The sequence below is a fragment of the Conger conger genome, chromosome 9 (assembly GCF_963514075.1).
Source record: "Conger conger chromosome 9, fConCon1.1, whole genome shotgun sequence".
NCBI lineage: Eukaryota > Metazoa > Chordata > Actinopteri > Anguilliformes > Congridae > Conger > Conger conger.
In genome coordinates, this window is record NC_083768.1 from 40,202,792 (window position 1) to 40,224,770 (window position 21,979).

Below are 21,979 nucleotides of genomic sequence, written 5' to 3' on the forward strand. Positions count from 1 at the left end.
CGGGGCATCTCATTTCTTAAAAAGGTCACAATCCTAAATCCATGGGTGCATGGAAACAAAGGCTAATCAATGTAAGATGATGGATGGGTGCCAACTGCCAAAGAACAAGGTGAAATTGTACTGAAAGCCTATTACACATGTACTGCACTACTTTGTGAGCTTGTATTTTTGCAAGCTGGTTTCAAACATTCCTGCCCTAACATGAAAAGCTTCTTTTTCCTGCAAAGCAAGATGCATGCTATTGGAGGGGGAAAGCATTCTATTCTCCCAGTGCTGACTTCATACGGATCAGCAAGCGCATAAGATCCACATTTTTCTTGCGCCGGAAAAAAACTAGGAAATCAAATTCCCACTTCAATCTGGTTTCCATCTCCTCCCTCCTCTCCTTTCCTCTCCTCTCCTCGACACGGAACATTCATGAAGTGGCGCACGCTTCGTTTGCGGGTTTTCCTCTGACAGCCGATTTGGCCGTAAAACGTTTCCTTCAATTATGCAGAGTGACAAATGCGCCACCATCGCACAGCAATGTCAGCTCTTCCCCCCGAGACATGCTATTCCGTTTCCGCTGAGCCAACAGTAATGTGGCGTGTGCAAAGGCTACACACACAACTAGCTTTTTAATGTGGTAGTAAATAACCATGGACCTTGAAATAACTTTGGCGTGACAATTCTCTAAACCCTGCTGCATGCATAGGCCAACACACACACACACACCGAACTGAGCAAACGGGCATGAAAATGACTGGGAGGACAATATGCTTAAAACCACATTTTCAATTTCTGGCCTATTACGACAATTTCCGTTGGGTTAAAGAGTCTGTCCACTTTATTTGGGACTACTAAGGCTGTGGTTTGGAACCCAATGCACGCTGACCTCATACTGTGTCTCTCCATATTGGAGATCTGGAAGAGCATTGTTTTTGTCATGTTACCAAACAGGCTAATGCTAATCCTTTCTAAGTTATATTACATCCCAGTGGGAAACATGTAGCCTACCAAGAAGAATCTGCTTGTGAAACGTATATCACAGATCCCTATCTTAAGGACAAACCATGTGCACTCTCTAGAGAAACAGCAAATATGGAAGCAGTTGCTTAATTAAAATGAGAACTTTAAAAAAATGCGGGCAATCAATCTTCATTCCTGAAACAGAATTTTTGCGTGTATAATTCATTATAATTTTTCTGCAGCCAATTTTATTTTTAGTGTGTAGCCTAAATTGAATCTCCAGTGGCAGTATGCCGATACAGACTTCTCATGAAGAGGGCTGTTAAGCAATCATTTAAAATCATCATATTTCAGGTTACCTTAATCAGCTAAATTAGCAGATTTGATATGAGTGGAATGCTATTGCACTTGGCGAATGTTGGAACACAAGTTTGTTGTCTGATAGGTTCCTTGATCCACAGAAGTGTCTAGTATAATGCACTCACTTAAACCTTTATTGCGGTTAATTAGCTAATTTTGCATTCAAAAACAGCAGCTACAGAGATTGGATTCCAAGTGAATTCCAGGCTACAAAATGGGGACTACAGAAAAAGCATAATTATAATTCATCTCATGAGAGTGATGAGTATGCACTTGGGATGCACATTTGCATGAATTTGATATTTGAATATTCTGTCCCTCCCAAAAATGAATATTCCCCCCCCCCATCACTATCCCACAATAACTGCATAAAACGATGCAATAACTGCAAAAAATATATATCAGCAGGGTTCCAAGGTTCCAACCTTTTTATTTTCATTCTTCCTTTAGTATTTATGTACAGTATACATATATAAGGGAATATTCAACCAATTAAAAAGTTCAGTCAGATGGTAAGTAAAGAAAATATATACTTAAGCTATCCTGCATTCATTTGTAATTGCATGCTCTCAAAGGGCAAATAACCTTCAGAAAAAAAGATAAATCCAAACCAATTATAGGAGTGAATAAATAAACAACACAAATACAGAATACACACCTGACCTGTACAACAGTGAGAGGTGAGGGAGGGATGTGGCCTAGGTGCTGGACTGCCAGGAAGTGCATTAACATAAGTACACTCCGAGACGCTCAAACCCGGAGAGGAGGGGACCAGTTGCGCAGACAGGGATACTTATCCCAGGCCAGCCTGGTGAAAATGCCAGCGCACGGTAATCGGAGACGGAACACAACGAATGCAGACACAGCTTTGGAGGGGCTTCTCTCGGGCCGGGATATTGTCACTGGAACCTGGCTCAAATGTCCATGCAAACTGTTGTTCGGCCCAACTATTGGAGAGATGACATTCTGACCGTCTACTTATGTGTGTGTGTGTGTGTGTGTGTGTGTGTGTGTGCGCGCGCATACATGTGCATGTGTATGTGTGGCTTCCTTCATTTAAAAAAAGGACCACGCCCTTATTCCGTAAACTACGGTACTTGCCTCTCACATAAATCAAGGAAAGTGGTCCTTCTTAGATCAGGGCCATTTGATGTAGACTCCCAATGTAGACCCTTTGGTCATTTATCAGAATACACCAAAAAATTACTATTCCCATGTACACATCATTGTCAGCATAATTAACTATTATGAACAAGAATCTACTTTGGCTGTATCCATGTACAATGCATCCCATCCATGGAAATGCTTCATACATAGTATGTGGAAAATGTGTCCATATGAGCCATTTTGAAAACCCAGGAAGTAGCTCTTGAAGAACACTGGTTCACATTCTAACAGTATTCAGACTCAGTCAGGCTGCCAAGGAAGGATGAGAGCCAAGCGAGAGAGAGAGAGAGAGAGAGAGAGAGAGGGAGAGAGGGAGACAGAGAGAGAGGTGATACCACCTGACACTGAGGATCATGACCAAATTTAGCTCAGTCTCAGTTTTAATCACGAAAAAGAAATGAGTGGGATAAAAGGCCAGGAAACAAAAGCATCCCTCTCCAAGCGGACTCAGCAACGGGTGCAGATTAATACATTACTAAAGCTGAGATTTGGCCCAAGTCAGGAGTCGGGGGAGCGGCCAAAGTAATGAAGGATCCCAACACAACAAAAACAAGTGTGGCAGTGAGCAAAATAAGAGGCTTTGAACCTCTCTGCTCTCAGTGAAGTGCCAGCTAAAGAACAGGGCAGCCTTTGTGTGCCAGGAACCCCAAGAAAAAAATTACATTTTCAGCACAGAGCCAGCAATGTCCCCATCTTCCCAAAACCGGGTTCCTGCTACAAGCTGAAGAACCCCGCAGACTCTTCTCTTTTTATAAATTAAACCTCTCAGTAGCCGGAGCTGACCTATTGTCGACTGGCTGTGGTTGAGTGGCGGTCATGCATGCTGCTGGTTTTTCTGCTGCGTCTGGGATTTTGAGAATGGGGGGGTGGGGGGGCACACACTATTTATATTCAGCCTCATTACATGTAGGGCTCGCCTCACCTTCTGATGGTTACAAAGCCCCCGTACATCTGGGTGCGAAGGCAGTATAACCTGCCATGGTCAACAATTCAACATTATTCCTGACCCCATACTACCACCATGACTCCCACCATATTACACTCTCACACACACACACACACACACAGACACACACACAGATACATAATATTTATATATTGTACATAAGGATTGAAGGATGCACATTCACTTCTTGGCTAAAAGGCCATGGTGATTCTATCATATTATAACCAAAAACAAGACAAAATATGACAGTAGATTACATTATTTTATTTAGCCAATTCTTTTATCCATACAAAGCAGTGCATATGGAACTAAACAAAATAAGACTTCAATGAGGGTGACAGTCTAGAGAAACACCAGAATACCTGTGTTCCCACAGTCAAGACCCAACCCGACTGACGTGTTGTCAGTGAAATCGAGGGGGAATGAACTGGACAAGACAAAATAATTCTGTGGGTCGAGGCTGGTATCTGGGATGGGCTCCACTGGGGAACACAAAGCCTGCTTCTCAACACCCAGCCAGCAGGCCCGGGTCACATGACTCCTGGGCGTGAGCAGCACATGCCCTTGGCACCAGCTGTGGGCTCCAGGCTTGTGTCGCCAGGGCAGTCGCAGCCACTCTGGGCTGTCCGAGGCTAATGTGCAAATAATACGTCAAGGACATATTAATTCTCTCTCCCCCCATCTCTCTTGTCACGCATACATCCTCCATCTCTCTCTCTCGCTTACACACACACCCTTTTTCTCTCAATCTCCCTAACATCCACGCACACACACACATACACTCAATATCTCCCTCTTTTTCCCTCTGTAACTCACACACGTACACCATCTCTCTGTCTCACTCATACACAGACACAGTATCTATCTATTTCCCTTTCTTTCCCTCTCTTAGCTTCTCACTCTCTTTCTCATTCAATTTTTCCAATTCAATTCAAATTTAACTGTACTGGCACAATGTGCCAGAAACTGGTTGTTGTCTTGGAAAGCTTTCTTCGAATAGAAGTAAAACAGTGACAGTATAAAGAAAAAATGCATGCATGTTTTTGCTCAGTTTATAATTTTCTCTCTCGCTGTTTAACTCTCTCTGTCACTCTCTGTTCATCACACGCATACGCACACAGATAGCCAGAGAAACCAAAATCCTGAATCAACATCACTCCATAGCCCTATGTGAGGCTGGCTGAGAGAAAGTTTAAGATAAGCGGGGAGCGGGGGGGTGGTGAGAAGGGGTGGGCTGCATCAACACGATGTAAACGGCTTTATCTGTGAGTCAATCCAGAGGTCTCACGGTTCCCAAAAATGGGAAGACGATGTGCAGACACCCCTGGCTCGATAAGGGACTGATAAAGAAGCAATGGCAGAAAGGTCAAACATCTATAAACTATGGTGCTCCTCCCCCACTAGTCTCAGCACAGATTGCAGCCTTAAAAGGCGCAGGCTGCAGAAATTACACCCAGACCGCTGCGTGCTAGAGCATTATTATTATTATTTCATGGTCATGACAGTCAGAGGAGCGCCGCCAAGCAACGCTCAAAGACGTATGCAGGTGAGCTGGTCTGCTTCCAGAACCGCTGCTCACCGTGCACGAATGCGTTAAGAGAACCAATAGCAAACCCACATGCAATTTAGCATTGGCGGTCGGGCGCGGCTCTTTCCGGAAGATCATAAGAACATTTTTTACAGCGGCCCATAATGCACTGCACACATTCCCCCGCCCAATACCCCATAGCAATGTTTAGCTGGGAATTGGAGCACGGACTTCATTACAACATATTGATCAGGCCAAACAAAGACCCTGGAACTATTGATCTGTTTGAGGAAAAAAAATAAATAACAGAAAATATATAGGGACAGCCTACTGTGGAGTAGCTGAGTGGGTCCTCAGCAAAGGGTCGTATCTGTGGACTGGAAGTTGGAAGTTTGAGATGAGAAATGTATGTTTTCCTAATGCGGCAGACAAATTTGCTCAATGTTCAGCTTATGTCTTACAATCAGGACTGGATCCAACTTACTTAGTCACAGGTTGGGCATTGTTTCATCATCCAAATGGTAGTATGCATTTAACCAATGTATTCAGCTCACACAGAAAACAATCCACGTATAGTTTACCACACTTGTGAGAGGATACACACAAAGACGTAACTTATGCAAAATCCTAGCCATGTAGGCCAACTCAAAGCCTTTGAAAGTTGTTTGTACAAATAACAGTGACGCACTACATTGAGACAGCAGCGTCAAGTTCTGTCATTGTAGTTCTGCAGTCACAGACTCAATGGTCTGAGACTCATGCCTGCACCATTCCTCAGTACATCTTCCTATGAAAAGATGTTCAGTAACTGGAGCAGACGACACATGAGTGTGCCATTTACTCAGACTGAAGCCTGGACACACACACACACACACCCACACACACACTCCGCACGGCCATTCCAGCTGTATTTACCCATGACGTTTTCATGTCCGTTCACATCGCGGTAAAGGAAAACCGCTTCCGTTTTTCTTACAGTCCTTTCCCAAAACCACTTTGGCAATCAGGGAATGAAGCATCCTCTGTGTTTTTCTCAGAGAAATCGGAGCAAGAGTTTACCAGACACACATCTCATTGGTGCATTGTGAGGTTATGTGTGTGAAGCTTTTTCTGGGGCCTTGCATCAGAAAGTGTGCGTGTGTGTGTGTATACACATGCATTTGTGTGTGAAACATGCATGGTCATTGACATTGCATGTTATAAGATCTCTAAGACATGCCTGACATTTAAACATTGTTGTTGGTTTACTGTGGGTTCAAATGTGCATGTGTGAGTGTAAATGTGTGAACAGATAGACTGGCACTGGCATACATTTTCAATCTACGAGATCAATCATTCTGCTGAATCTACTGTAGGATCACCTGAGAATCTACTCCAGGATCAATGCTTGTTTAAAAATAGGCTGTTTTCACTCAGGTTCAAAGTTCCAGCCCAAAACACAGAAAAATGTTACAGCAGGTCTACCAAAGCCCACTTTAGAAAATGAGGTTAACTGGTGTCAGACAGGGCTGAAAACTGCTTTGAAAACATTTCTGACTCAAGGGAGATGTGCCAGGAGTAGCACACGGAGGAGAAGAATTAGAACACAATGCCAACTAATTGGAGATGGGAGTGGTTAGGTTGTTGTTTTTTGTAAAAGAATCATGAGACAAATAAGTTCCTGGTCCTATGATTGATTAGATTTTATTAAGTTTAGTCTACATTGAAGGCAGCAACATTTCTTTAAACCACATAAACATCGGTTCCCAAAAAAATGAAATACAGCACAGCCAAATCCATGTTTCTGTTCGTTTAATAAACGAGAAATACTGTTTTAAGTTTTAGCAATAGCAGCCTCATACAAAATTATTTGTCAAAACAGCAGACAGCAGCTATATCCGTAAAAAGGGGTTTCTGAACCTCTTATAAACAGAGAGCCTGAATGAGGCTAGTGCCAACTGAAGACTGGAGACACTGCCCATGGATAACTACTGCTGTGACCCGGAGTCAGATATGGATTTGGAATACTTTAACTATTTAAATGCCAGCAAATTTTCTTTTAAAGAAATGTGTTGCTAAACAAAATGTTGTGAACCAAAATGGACAACCATATGAAACTGAAATTTTGTTCTGAATATTGATGCAATTAATGCATCTTTAAAGGAATTGTACACTTATCCAAAGGGATATTATCTGAATACTGATTTGACCCAGGTCTGATTCCTGTCCAGTCAGACAGCCTTCTCTTATTCACTTTCACACGAGTAACATGGAACATCGGCATACTAACTTTACTGGCAATGCTACCACCTTCTCTTGTTCACAGAACCGAGTGGCTACTTAGTAAGGTATCAATTATTTACTCTGCTAGCTCTGTTTACTGTTTTAAATGTTGCAGTAGCAAGACACAATAGAGCTGGCTGTCTTAGCAAAGCCAGTTGAGTTCTGGTCCATTGTCTTCCCAGAAGTTGTAAAAGCCAAGTGATGCTGTCGTTTTCAGCTCAGCTCATTTGTTAGCAGGCCAATGAAGGCTAAGCTAACAGTCTGGGTTAGCACGGGTCGGCATGGCAACAAAGAGGGTACAACGACCCGTACCCTGAACCGAGTGAGTCTAGTAGAAGGCCTGGGTCCATCTCATACAGAGGAACAGCTAGTGTGAATTTCCTCAGCTGGGTCCACTGATTTAGAGTTTAGATGGCAGTGGGGAAGATATTAGGTTTGGTATTGTGGGGGATGGAGTGGACAGTGGGGACTATCCTGGGTTTATACAACCACATTTGAAATAGAACTGTGGGGTGGCAGGAGGCAATGAAATAGAATAATCAACATGTTTCCTTGAAACTCTTCATCATTTAAAGCACAGGCCTACTTGATTAGTAAATCTCACATGAGAAACCGGATACAGAGGGAAGGAAAAAGCCAATGCAGGATGGGAAGGGAGGAGAGAGAAGGAGGGGAAAGAAGTGGAAAGGCAGATTGATACTCCAGGAAAGTGTTACAAGTTCAACAAGCTTTTGGGGATTTCCACTGCTCTAGAATTTGAGAACACAGCTTTTTGTGGTAGAGTTGAGTTCTGCCAACTCAGGAGATCCTGTTGCAGAACACTGAACTATAAAAAACACACATACACACACACACAACACGGACATTTACATAAGACTCCAGCACAAATAGAAACAAGGTAAGAAAAATCACATAAGAAAGGATACAAAATACAAATACTGTGTCTAAATGAGGTCAGACAATTTAGATGAAAAGGAATATCTGACTTTCAATTCAAACAATATTCCTAACAAATGTCTGATAACAGAATTGTATATATTTTTCTTTACATTGTCACATACTGTCACATATTAGTCTGTGTGCATACATGAATCTGTCATAGGATTTGCCAGCTAGACTCCTCATATACAATTTTAATAAGTTGATAAATAATAAAAATTGGAATAGCCAAGCATACTGGAGCGACCGTTTTGGCATTGCTCAAAACAGCCTGTGAATTGCGCGGGCATAGTGGTTGTCCACCGGAAATTCTCTTCGTTTCCCCAGCTCAGAGAAAAGTCACAGGGAGTCCCTGTTCAGGCAGTGTGGGAAAGTCAGACCACAGCTATATATGTGTCATACAGCCCTGGGCAACATAGGTGGCTCTCCTCCTCGCAAAGAGCATAACCTCCTTTCTGCATGACTGGTGAGCAGCCCCCCCCAGATAAATAATTACTCCCACTGTTCCTCTCCCATTCTTTCCCAAGCAAACTTTGTCAAATTTGCCTGAATGATTCCATTGAAGAGCAACGAAGCGGTCACCGGTCGTCTAATGGGAGGCCTCTGATTGGTCTGTCCCCTGGCTGACACATTCTCTTCCAGACAAAAATCGTTATTCTCATTTCCACTGCTTGTTTTCCATGACTACACTAATGAAAAAAAGATAGATATTTTTGTTTTATCATTGAATATATATATATATATATATATATATATATATATATATATATATATATTCAATTATACATATCACTAATTATATTATATTAAGAACCAAAGTTTACATTGTTAAAATATGTAAGCGTGGGGTTTGGGTAAAAAAGACACCCTTGGGTAATGGGAATGTCACACAGAACAAGTTCCCTCTAATCAAATCTCCAAGGTAATTTGCTGGAAGCAAGCTGCTCTCATTTTGACATAGTTAATTCTGCACTGTGTGATTAGTAGAGATACTGTAGGTACAATGCCGGATTCTAACAACATCTAACATAACACATTAAATCACACAGAATGTGATTATTTCTAGTCACCGTGCATTTTACACTCAGTCCAGCTTAAATCTTAATCTTCTTGAACTCCTAATGCCCTGCCACGTATTATTTGAAATGAAGTTGTTTGGATATTTTCAGCTGCCAGATGCATTAAGTACAGCACAGTAGGGCTTGGCTTTAACAGGCTGTCATGTCACAGCAGACTACATGAATCTTGAGTGAAATCTTTAGGACACTCCTTGTCTCCCAATGGTATATAAAATTAAAAAAAAAAATACATGACCACATAGTTGGAAAACTTCCTTGACCTGAAAGGAGTTGTGTTTTACTAACCATTCAACATGGATAACAGGAGGCGAGAACACTGAGGGCATCGACAAGAAAATAACTAAAGTAAATCCGGGCCTTATACTAGGTTGAGAGAATTAACATGCCCCGCATGTGTAACTGTAGGAGGTACTTAAAACAATGGGGCCTCCTTAACAAAATCTGGAAACAGCACTATTTTGCATTTTAAAAAGAGCCTTACTCAGATGTACACACACATCACAGCATGAAAACACTCTCTTTTAAAGTGGGGGGAAAAAAACATTCATTAACAGATGAGGTTGCATTAACACTGGTCCAAATCGCATCACAGAAACCTCTTTAAGGGGACATTAGAATGACTGAGGAATCCCCCCGTCCCCCCTCCTCTCTCTCTACCCCCCCTCACCCTCTCCCGTGGAGGGGGAACAAAAGGGGGCCCCGATTACCAGTAGCCACGGGTCATCCACTACTCTAGGAGGAAACTGACTACCTGTAGGATCAAACAGTGGTCATTTACAGGTAAGATGGAAGTGAAAGCACCCAACCCCCCCAACCCCCCCCCCCCCCCTCCACTCCCCTGTCCTCTGACTCAAAGTCTTGTCACACTGTGACATTTTAGCGCCCACTGTGAAATCCAATAGCGCTTGTTATCTTTTGTTGAAATTGCTCAAGGCTCTGCACCCCTCCTCTCTTTCGCATGTGGGTGAGAGCTTTGTTTCTGACAGGCCTTATATGGGCCTTCTGGACCGTTACTTGAATCAGAGTGAGCGGTGGCGCTGGGTAAATACGCACTGGAAGTGACACAGACATCACAATCCACACACTGACACAAGTTCTGACTGTTCAGTAAAACTGCCTTTTTAAAATTCCCATTTAGGAAAAAGAGGGAACAAAATAAAGGTGTATGTTACACTTTACAGTTTGTTTCATCCAGAGAATATTTCACAATTTACATTCTTTATCTATAACCCATGTATGCTGCTGGATATTTAGGGAAGCAGTTTCAGGTTAAATTCCTTGCTCAAGAGTAAAATGGCAGTTGCCCTATTGGGAATGTAACTAATATTGAAGCTGAAAGCACAATCCCCTAACTGTTATATTACTCCTCTGCCTCATTGTGTGAAGAACAATAGGACGGGAGGAGCTTACCATTGACAAATTTAAGGACAAATTTATCAACTTCAGTTTTTTCAGAGGGAAACGTTTATGGCTCTGACAGTTTGTTGGGATTAACAACAGAAAATAAAAGGATGTTGTCTGAAGGCCATCCTTCCAGCCACCTGTGGCCCTCTCTCAGCTGATAAATGTGGCCCTTCTCGAGCTTCATTCGTCTCTGTCCCACTGCCATTTTGTTCTACTCTTTTCTCACCTTTTTTTTTTGTTTGGTTATTTTCCTGGTGGTGGTCAACGAATGCTTTTCTCTGTGTCAATGCAACTGGGTCAATGTCAATGCAACTGTGAAAATAAACACATTTGAACTGATCGGTTCATTTTTTGGTCAGAGACACAAATAAAATGGCTGACAGTGGAAAGAATGAGTTGTGGTTGTCATTGGTTGACACTGCCTTGAAGTAAAGCTGTCATACGCTGAGGTGCCATCTACAAAACTGATTTCGAACTCCCAAAGCATGTGGCAGAGTCTGGAACTACAAAGGTCCAGTAGCAGCAGCATTTTCTGCTGATAATTGTAAACACAGTCCTGGCTTTTTATCTGCTTTAAATACTAACAGGCAGACAGCAACAGCATTTGCAATTATTGAATGGCTATGCTGCACAATTACATTTTACCCACCAACACTCGCACCAGAGAAAGATGGTTTTACTTCTATGTTTAAATATTTATGCAGTTATTAAAACTGGTACCATACATCTAAGGCTTGTAAGTGTCTTATGAAGCACAAGATATGTTCTAAGGGGGCTGATATTTTTCTGCAAATGGATCTTTGTCTACAAAGAGACTTGAAGGGCCTGCTTTTAAATGACCTGACACCTGAAAAAAAAGCAGCGGCATTTACGGATAAGTACGACCGCGGTGCATGAAGATGATGCTGTTTGATGCAACCGCGTCAGATCTATTCAGGGTGGCAAGGCCGCCTTTCGGAATGGGAAGTGATGAGCTCTTGAGTAACTGTCTGCACAGATAATGTGAGTCAATTTTCTTTTTTTAAATAAAAACGGGAACTCAGTCAGATAAAAATACAAGGAGTTCCACAATCTTTTTTCCTTTTTAAAAAGAAATCCATCAACAGAAGATTGGCTCTTGTTTTCAATTAGTCTGCTATGTTCTCTCAACAGTTGGGATATTCCATGGCTAAAGTGAAAACATTGCGGGCTTCTGCAGTTACTTCTGCCATCCATGTGTACGAGGCACTGAGTGAAAGCAGGGGGAGTGGAGCAGAATCTGGTCCGACGAGAGTGGGTTTTATTAGTGCACCAACCACAAAATACCATTCAGATGCCAGCTGAACAACAAAGACCATTGTTCGCATGTGTTCACTATCAATTTTCTAACAGCATACCCGGGTGGCACACATGAACATGCACCAACACACACAGACACACTCACACACACACAGACACACAAACACAGCAAAGACCTAAAAAGAACAAAGCTGTCACAAATGTGCGTAAATGTTTACCGTTGAAGAGAGGCTGTCCCTCAGTCACCCCCCCGGATATGGCTGCGTGGTACACGTCCTCTGTAAATCCAGGTCTGCAGAGGGAGGCTTCTCTGCCTTCCGTGGAGATCTGGGGGTGGGAGATCAAAAATGAGTCATAAATCTTTTCTTTTCACATGTGCTTCACTTTTTGTCTTTTGAGAAAAGCAAAACTGGAAGTGTTTTGGAGTAAGACTGAGCCCCACTTTCTCTTCGAGTTTTGAACAAAAGCATCTGTTGTCTTCAAGGGGACTGCAATTTGGATAATGAGGCCAAAAGGGTTAAGCATTTCGCAAAAGCTGGGGGGTGGGTGGTGGTGGTGGTGGGGGGATTCGCAGATAAACAAGAACAGGGCCCATTTGTCTGCATGGGCTAGCTCTGACGCACTGCACTGTGCCAGCTGATTAGTGGGACGCTCTGAATAAAGAGCCAGGGCTGAGGAAAAGGGAAACTTTGCGTATTGGAGAGCAGGTGAATTCTGCAGTGCTCAATAACATTTATGTCCATACAAAATTATGATCTGGTATAAGTTCCAGTATATGAGTAGGCTGTAGCCTAGTGGTTAAGCTATATGACTGGGACCCAGGAGGTTGGTGGTAAAAGCCCTGGTGTAGGCATTATAAGATCCGCACAGCTGTTAGACCACACATTGCTCCAGGGGGGATTGTCCCCGTCTTAGTCTAACCACCTGTAAATTGCTGTGGATTAAAGCTTCAGCTAACTCAAAAAAAATAATTTTACCTGCTTCCAGATAGTGTACCCTCACTCGCTGATTTAAACAGCCACTATCCTGCATCCCCCCCCCCCCCCATCCAACCCCCACCCCCCATTCCATTGCAAAACTCACAACCTGCATGAATTACTAAGGAATATTCCCTGTAGAGGTATTGTCTTACCTCTGTCAGGTTAATATGGGAATTCTGCTACACAACTCCTGGGCTGAGACACACAAAGACTGCCCCGCCCATGAAGGGATGGGGGAAACCCATGACTGTTTCACATTAGCACATGAACAGAGTGTGCTGAAAAACCATTCAACCTAGCCATAGAAAATTTTTTTCCAGGAAAATACTGATATGTCACTCTCATGAGTATCTGTTATATTAATTTAGAATGAGGTAGATCACATTCAATATAAACTTTATTCAACAGCAAGGATTTCTGGAAAAAATTGATTAGCTAATGTGAAATTTATTATGTATGTGCCAATTGTCTTGTGATATATCTGTACGATACTGTTTACAAACTAAATAACTTCAATGGTTGAAATAATTCCAACCATTTATCAATAAATTTATCAATGCATTTTGCAGACACTTTTATCCAGAGCAATTTCCACAGTTTACAGTCATTTACATATTTACTGAATCATTTCAGGTTACTCAAGGGTGCAAATGACAGTGCTGAACCTATGCTTTGTTGCATCATTTTAAATATAACTGGGACACTAGCATACCGCAATCAAAAGTAAATCCGGAGCAGGTAAAAATCAGATCTGATACACTGTGAGGCATTAACATGCAACCCCACTTCCCCAATACCCTTAATCCTATTTCTTTTGTGGGACCCACAAAGGATGTGGGCTGAGAGTTTCAGAGCTCTGGTGCATTGTGGGTATCCGTGCCACTTGCTATTTTCAATCATTGGAGTTTAAATATGGGGGGTGTATTGTCTAACAGGCCGAAATGAATGAAGCAGTAAAAACAACCATAGCTTCACACAAACGTCAAATTGTACATCAAATACGCAGGGATAGCTACGGTAGTATTTAATATTCAGAATAAACATTCTAAAAACACTGTTGGCTAAATTATAAACGAAAAGAAAAAACCATGATCACCAGTCATACTTCTCAATAATTGGTCGCTTTGCTTTACTGTCGCACGTCTATAAATGCATTCGCTATACCATTCTTATCAGATGGCAAGCAATTGCTCTGCCACATATTGTTGTTTTTATTTATTTTATTTTAATGTCTACACATTTTACTTTGATGGGTTCATAACTTATAAGGCAAGTCCATTATAAGTCAACACAATGGTGCACATTATGATTAGCTTCATAACCCAGTCGTTCGGGATAAAACTGGGTCAATACATCCCTACTAAAGGAAACAACACGGAATACAAGTTTATCAGCGTAAGTCAGATATTAATGTGTAGTGCCGTTAACAGTTCAATACACATTGAAACATCCGTGTGGTTTGCCGTTTAAAAAACAGGCTACACATCACAGGGTCGTTCTTTGGTAAATCAAGCCAGCAAATGGGTTCGTGTTTTGCATTAACTAATGAAATGAAAGGAGTAACGAAATTATTATTCGCTTAATTGGTGTAACGTCACTGTGTTTACAAGTAAAAGCGGAAAGGTCAACTTCCCTTGGGCTCACCTTGTGTCCTTAACAGCGGAAATCATTTATTCGTTATTGTAACCTCTGCATCCGTGGCAAATTGGGTAGCTAGCTGGCTCAACACGGTATCTGCGCATACATAACTTCTGAACAATGCAACTTTAAAAACGTGTCATTTAAGGGTTAGTAATTCAAAATGCGATTATGCTGTACACACTCTCGTTATAAAGAGACTGTTTATTGCCTGTTAGTTTACATATTTCTCATATACACAGCTATTTCCCTTTCTTATAGCATAGCCACAAAGCTAAATGCGCTACAAATGATGCATTGTGCATCATTACGCCATGTGTTTAAATACATTTTCTGTCGGTAAAACGATACTTTATTTCCGAAATTCTATAGCGACCATTACTATTCAAAGCATGAAATGATCTACTTGCCACAGAAAGAGTCGACCGTCAAGCGCAAATATTTGTCACCCTTCTATGTGCTGTTTTCTTTAGCTAAGCTATAGCCACCACATATTCGCAAGTGTTGTACTCTAACCATTAGTATCTTCATATATAGCCTAAATGCAATACATGATTAATACCCTGCAACATAAATGTTCTTCATTTCCATCTCGGGCTGCACGAAACTAGCGAGGTGTAGGCACCGGACATTTAATCTGACAGTTTTCAGTAAAATCGCCACAGAGAACAAGCGAGCGCACACCAGCTCTGTCCAGTTCCAACTCCCAGCATTTCGCAAAAAAAAAACCGTAGAGAAAACATTACCTGAAACGCTGCCAGGAGCGACAACAAAAGCACCCCCGAGCCCTCGTTTGGATACATGGATATGGATTTTATCTCCTCCTTAACGAATCCGTGATAATTATGTATCCTTTTTGGACCGATGCGTTACGACGTTCCGTTCAACAAAGGCGGCAAGGACAGCAGCATGAAGCAGCCTCGTTCCTCTGCTCTCTCCGCTCCGTACTGATACCACAATATGGTACTGAGGCTGCAACTCCCTGTCTCACCCAGCCCAATACCAAAATACTTGAGACACCTCACTGTCTCTCCCTACTGGTCACATCGTCAATTTCACTGAACAACTTGTTTCCCCAATCTTGTTTCCCCTTCCTTGAAACTCCAGAGAGTGAGGTTATGATGACATGTTCACAACCTCGTTTTTGCACTTTTATTAAACTCGTTCTTTTTTCCCACACTAGCCCGTCAGACAGCACACAGAGGCGGCGGCTAATGCGAAATCGTCTTCTACCGTTTCGTTTTGATTAGAGTGGTTTAAAAGGAGTAGAGGGGTGGCTTCATTCGTGGGCTACCAACATCCTTTCTTTTTAATTCCAAAGCATTTAAACTGCAGCCTACCAGTGTTATTGCTGCACTGTGCATATTTGCAATTGTGAATGTATATGTTATGCTTATGAAAGTGTTATGTGTGCTTTTCTAACGTAGCATCAAAAAAACAAATAATCTCGGCAGATTATAATGTGTAAAAATAATTCAAATTGATTTATTGTCAACTGTGCCATTCCAGTGTTGAATTCAAACTTAAATACCCAATTTAGATGTGCACAGACAATATGATGTAGGCTACAGGGATATTTTCTGTTCCTGAATGTGTCCAATTATATTCTGAAAATTCGATCAGCAGGAAAAGTGAGCACTGTATTGAAAATGAAACAATGGTAACTTGTTGTGCGCAAGAAAACACATTTTATTGCATTTCCGGATGAACAGACCCCCCTCCCCTGTAGATAAATACAGATCATCCTGTTGGTTAAACAGATGCAGACAGTGATGGCTCTGCATGCACCTCACTCTCCACACATTGCAAGGAGGTGCTTTGGAAGAAGACTGCATATGGAGGAAAAATGTGGCCTTTCACTGTCACACACACACAGCAGCACCTCTCAGCCAACACTGCCCTTCATCAGATGCCAATGAATGCCGACATACGTGACAGCATCTTTTAATCAACGTGGAGGGCAATTGGCAGGTCATTCGTATAAATCGCATCACCCCACGGAGGTGCGTGCCACTGTGCAGGCAATTAACATTTAACAGGGCTTTCTCCGCTATAGATCACTGTTGTGTGTCAAGGGTATGCTGCTCTTAAGCATAACTGTTAAATAATTGAGGCTAATGGTTGCTATTGTGTGGTTATATGTTAGCACTTCTTTATTACGACCTGGCCCTGAATCAACATGTTGGTGATCCATCTGGGTCAGAGATTCTGACAAACAAACAATGAAACAAATAAATAAATAGTATTTTCTTTGGGAGTTCCTGATGCATGCTGCTGTTCGATATCCCGCTAAGTGGAGTTAGCCCCACCTATCTCATGGCCTTCTCTTTCATTGGCTCTCTCTCTGTCAGTGGCTGTGCTCTCTCTCTCTCTCTCTCTCTCTCTCTCTTACCCCTCTCTCTTCTCTCTCTTCACTTTCAGTCTCTCGCACTCACTCTTATACAGAAATTCTCACATCTCTCTCTTTCTCCCTCTCTCTCTCAGCATCTGGAAGCTGCAGCCTTATAATTACATGTCAATTAGGGAGCAATCACAGTAGCACAGAGGTGGGCATTATATCTCTGTAAGGAAAGTGTGTGTATCTGCGGACTGGTCAGGAAAGAGAGAGCCTTCCTTTCCCGCTGTGTCTCACTCACTGCCCTCAAGCACTGCAGGTACCCTGTAACTGTAAGAAGGTAATCACCCTGCTTTATATAGGTTACTGACTGACCCATTTCCCTCTCTCCTCTTCCTCTTTTGCTCCTTCTGTTTCTTTTTATGCTCATTGTTAACGAGTATTCAAGAAAGAAAATCATTTTATAAGGAATATGCAGTGAACTTCCCTTTCCAGATAGCTGGACACTGGGGTTCACGATGGCATTTAAAGATATAATAAAATAAAAGGAAAAGTATGTGTGCCAGACACGTACAGCCTTGACCTTTAACTATATAAACAACTTTTCATGCAAGGCACATCAAGATTATTCAAAAATGAATCACCTGTCATTTTATTGTATTATTATTATTTTTTTATATACAGTTATTACTGTAATTCTTCACTTATTCAACGTTAGAGGGACATTTGAGAACATTTGTCAGTGTGTAAAGTATATAACTGCTTTCATGCAGGGTAATTAATTCACACTCTGACTGGAAATATGGTTTTTGCTGTCAAAAGACCTTTTCAAAAAGTCTTGGCATTTACTGTACTGTGACTAAGCGCATAGCATTACCACAGCCAGGCTGTTTCACGGTCGTGTACAATATTGTGACAGTGATTCGCTTTCCATACTACTGCCAAAAGGTAAAGTTCTGTCACTGCGGGGGCGTTTCATGAAAGGGATTAGTGAGCTGGCTAACTTTCAAATATATTGTTAGCCAATGCTCTATACTGTTGTCTCAGTGATTTTAGATGAGTACCATAATAGTTCCATTGTCCTGACCATCACAGTTTCGTAAGCAAGCCCCCGTGCAGAGTGCTGATGCATGATTCTTCTGCATGATCAGCTCCTCTCTCAAGTGTTTGCAAACTGACATTATCCTCTTACACAAACCATATATCTCTGCCAAAAAGCACTGGGTCTCATTCATGAAACATTAGTAAATCTATGTTCAGATTTGCACATAAACGTCCACGCTACTAAAAACCTACTCCGGATTCATGAACGCCGCGGGAAACCCAGATCTGATCGTAAACACATGTGTATGATCATGAATGCCAATCTATCGTAAAGTGAAAGCGTGCTCCCGGTAATCAGCAATTAGCATAAATCCCCGCCCATGAATAGACAATGATTGCCATATAAGGAGGTGTAGACGCATCCAGTCGACCTATCAGTCATAATGGCGCAAACAAGGAAAGAGAGAGAAAGAAAAAAATAAATAAATAAAATAAATAAAATAAATAAATAAATAAATAAATAAATAAATAAATAAATTCCGAAGCGGAGATCGAAATCATCTTGGGTGAAATATATTTTATTTTATTTTCTTCTATCAGTAGTGGTGTTGTGACAGGGACAGGCAAAGCGAAGGCCTGGAAGGAGGTGACAAATGCTGTTAATGTTGCCTCTTTAGACAATAGAACCATATCCGAGGTTAAACGTAAATGGTTTGATATGAAACTGGAGGCAAAGAAACGCATAAGCGCACAAAAAAACCATGCATCAGCCACAGGAGGAGGGAGACCTCTCTGTCAGGAATTATACCTGACGGAGACATCGACATGCCTCCACTGGAGACAACATCAAACCCAGATGGTAAGGTGATAATTGTTGTATCATAACACATTCTGAAAACCATCACTGATAGCTTAGTGGTTAGTGTAGTTTAACCTAGGTCGTACAGTCCCACCAAACAAACAGAACATTTGTGGGGGTTTCTCTTCGGATTGAATGAAGTGGAAAGGGGAAACCAGTAATGTTATATTGTTATTATATATATTGTTATATTGGATATCAGTGTCGGAATGTAGAGCTATTTAACATTCATTTCAAGAAAGGATACAGATAACGTATAGCCCACTGCAGTTGTATGCATCGTCTTCAAATTATTTGAATCTTAATAGCCTAAAGCTCTGTTTTATACTGTACAGCTCCAAACAACTCTTCAAGGGTTCTGAATTTCTGTATGTTTACACTAGGACTCGGAACTGTACTGTCCTCTCAGGTTCACTTTTGCACGTGTTCTTGTGTTTGATTTGCACTTTGTTGTACGTCGCTCTGGATAAGAGTGTCTGCTAAATGCCACGTAATGTAACGTAATGTAAAAATAAGTCAGTCTGCAGCCAAAGTAAATTAAACATTTTTCAAATAAGATTTATTTGAATTTGATACTTTCAAATGAAAAAAGAGCCACACATAAAACGAAAATTGTCTCAGATTGTCTCATATTTCTAGCTGGCGAGTGCTCCTCCCACGATGTGGCTCCACCACCTGCTGCCGCCGCTGCTGCTCCTGCTGCACCCAGGTACCGAGGCCGAAGAGGTGATCTGGCTGTCCTTACGGATGAGGTCCTGAGGAATCAAGAAAGTCTACTTGCAGTAGTCAACCAAATCAACACGTCCCTCCAAGATATTAACACCAGCTTGAAGGAAATCTGCAAGGCACTTTTGCGTCCTCAACAATTAAGTGTTATGTTGTCAGTATTGTGTGATGTCTGTGTTTATCCTGGGAAAACACTTATTTACTACAAGATAATCAAGCTACTCTCTTTTACTCTGATAATTAAATATAGCCTATTTGTATACATTTTAAAGCGCATGACCTGAAAATGAACTGAGGTAGCCTACTGAAACAGGATGTTGTATATAAATATAAAACAAAATACAAATTAAACTAACTTTTTGCAAAGCTTGTCGGCCTAAAATGTGCTCAGCTTATTCAGTCTTAGCAACATTTACCTTAAAATTGCTCTACAAGTTGCTGGTGTGTCTGCATAGCAGCCGCATTTCGAGGCCCAAGAGCTGGTTCCGGAGGCAGTCGTTCCTCTGCATTGGGGACTTCAGGCAGGGGAAGGCCCTGTTTAATGGCCACTTTGTGCAGGACACAGCAGGCTAATATTATTTTGCACACCGGGTGCATAAAGAAGGGTACCACCTTTAATGTCCGGGCAGATCCATCTTGCCTTCAAAACCCCGTTTGTGCGCTCCACAACAGCCTGAGTAGCAGCGTGTGCCTCACAGATCAGTTGCACATTAACGGAATGAAAGTTTTTCCGGTTTATGTAAGCAAATGCATCACAAAGAATGTGTAACCTAATCTGGATCTTAAACCTGCTAATTGCCAACTAATTTAACTAAATGTGTTATATTTTTAATTGTTTGTCATGTTCATATCGCGTGTTTCAAAGGCATCTGCGTATTGTTTACATAACAGAGCGCAATATGAAAATGTAAATTTCCAATAGTGACAAGCATTATTTATGTGCATTCTTGAATTTACACAAGCACTACACGTGGTCAGCAGCAGGTGTAGATTTTGTTAGTAGCTACGAAAAGATCGGAGCTACTAAAATATTGATGAATGCCAAAAACCCGTAAATTTCCCTCTACTCACATTTTACACACAAATTTGTTCTGCTCACGTTTCATGAATGAGACCCATTGTGTTTAGGGCAGTAGAGAGGAAAAATGTCTGAGCACAGGACTGTGGGCTTTGTAGTTAGGACAGTGGAACACTGGAGCTCTCCGCTGTCCCGAGATCCCGTCTTACTGACCACCTTAATAACTCCCGACTGGTGAAATTTGTCAGGCAGTGTTGGACAGTAAATTCCAGGAGCTCAGTGAATGGGCACACATTAGGGGATACATTATGTCATGTTCTCCGCCATCCTGGTGCGGATGAAAGAAGGGGGAACCAAGATCTCATAGCTTCTTTCCAGCTGGTTTTCCTGCCCACCAGTTCACTGTGATGCAATCGTTAGCTGTGTACATCTGAGTTACAAATGCTACCACTGCGTGTGCTACATGTGGCTTCAGTTGGTCTCCCTCATGACTACATTATATCTTCCTTCTCAGTGCTGGTTGATTATTTTGGCTCCTTTGTCAGCTCTGATTGATGGCTTTCTCTAGGGTCTTTCAGCGAACTTATCTCTGGTTATGGGTATGCACTTTGTTGTACGTCGCTCTGGATAAGAGCGTCTGCCAAATGCCAATAATGTAATGTAATGTAATGCTTTCTCTCTCTCCCTCTTTCTCTCTTTCTACCCCCCTCTCTCACTGTCTAAACATGTTAGTTTTTGTTTTCTATGAGAGAAAGTCTGTCAGAATAGTTCTTCTCTCATCCAGGGTTGCTCACATGGCTTATGTTTTTGTGTGATCTGTCCATTTAGGCATATATCCTACGAAATGTAAGAAAATAATTTTGCGCAAGGACATTTTGGATAATGTTTTTTATTTATATTGATCCCTTTTTGAAGGGGTCAGCTAACACACACACACACACACACACACAACTGACATATACAAACACCCATAAAAACGTGATACCCAGAAACAATCAACATTGCTAGTCACACCTACATTAGTAGCGCCTTACATCATGACATAAACAGACATGAAAACCAGATCACTGCACACATAACTATAACCCAAAATCAACTGTGGACTTTGAGAGCGTTCTGGCTGTTTCCGCCCAAACAGCAAGGAGGCCACTGCCAAACGGGCAGCCAAGTAGCACGCAGGTGACATGTTGGTTCTTCGCCTGAGCCCGTCCTTATGATGATCCTCACGCCCACCCAAGGGAGCTGCCATATGGCCGCCCTGGTGACGTCACCTTGGAGGATTTATTTGGGGCCGCTGGCCTGTTCCTCCGCCCTGCTCAGGCCGGTATCCAGCATGGGGGTTTGGCAGCCTGTTCTTGTTATCCTGTCTCCCTCCAGGAGTGCACAGGACACCCCTGCCCACACATTTGTCTCATCTGTTGTCATCGGGCGGCTCATGTCCCTACGTGAGATGAAGGAGATCCGTCTT

At 42.0% G+C, this 21,979-nt stretch overlaps 1 protein-coding gene across 1 annotated transcript in view; it reads right to left on the bottom strand.

Annotated features, from left to right (window-relative positions):
* The window catches only part of LOC133136532 (cadherin-2-like), a 74,659-nt gene extending 59,192 nt beyond the window's left edge, over positions 1 to 15,467 (bottom strand). Inside the window, exons 1-2 of the mRNA XM_061254103.1 lie at positions 15,276 to 15,467; positions 12,130 to 12,238 (exon numbers count right to left, since the gene is read on the bottom strand). Of these exons, the coding sequence (XP_061110087.1) occupies positions 12,130 to 12,238; positions 15,276 to 15,332 (166 nt within the window). The 5' untranslated portion in view covers positions 15,333 to 15,467. The remainder of the gene's footprint in view (positions 1 to 12,129; positions 12,239 to 15,275) is intronic.
* Between the last annotated feature and the right edge of the window lie 6,512 nt (positions 15,468 to 21,979).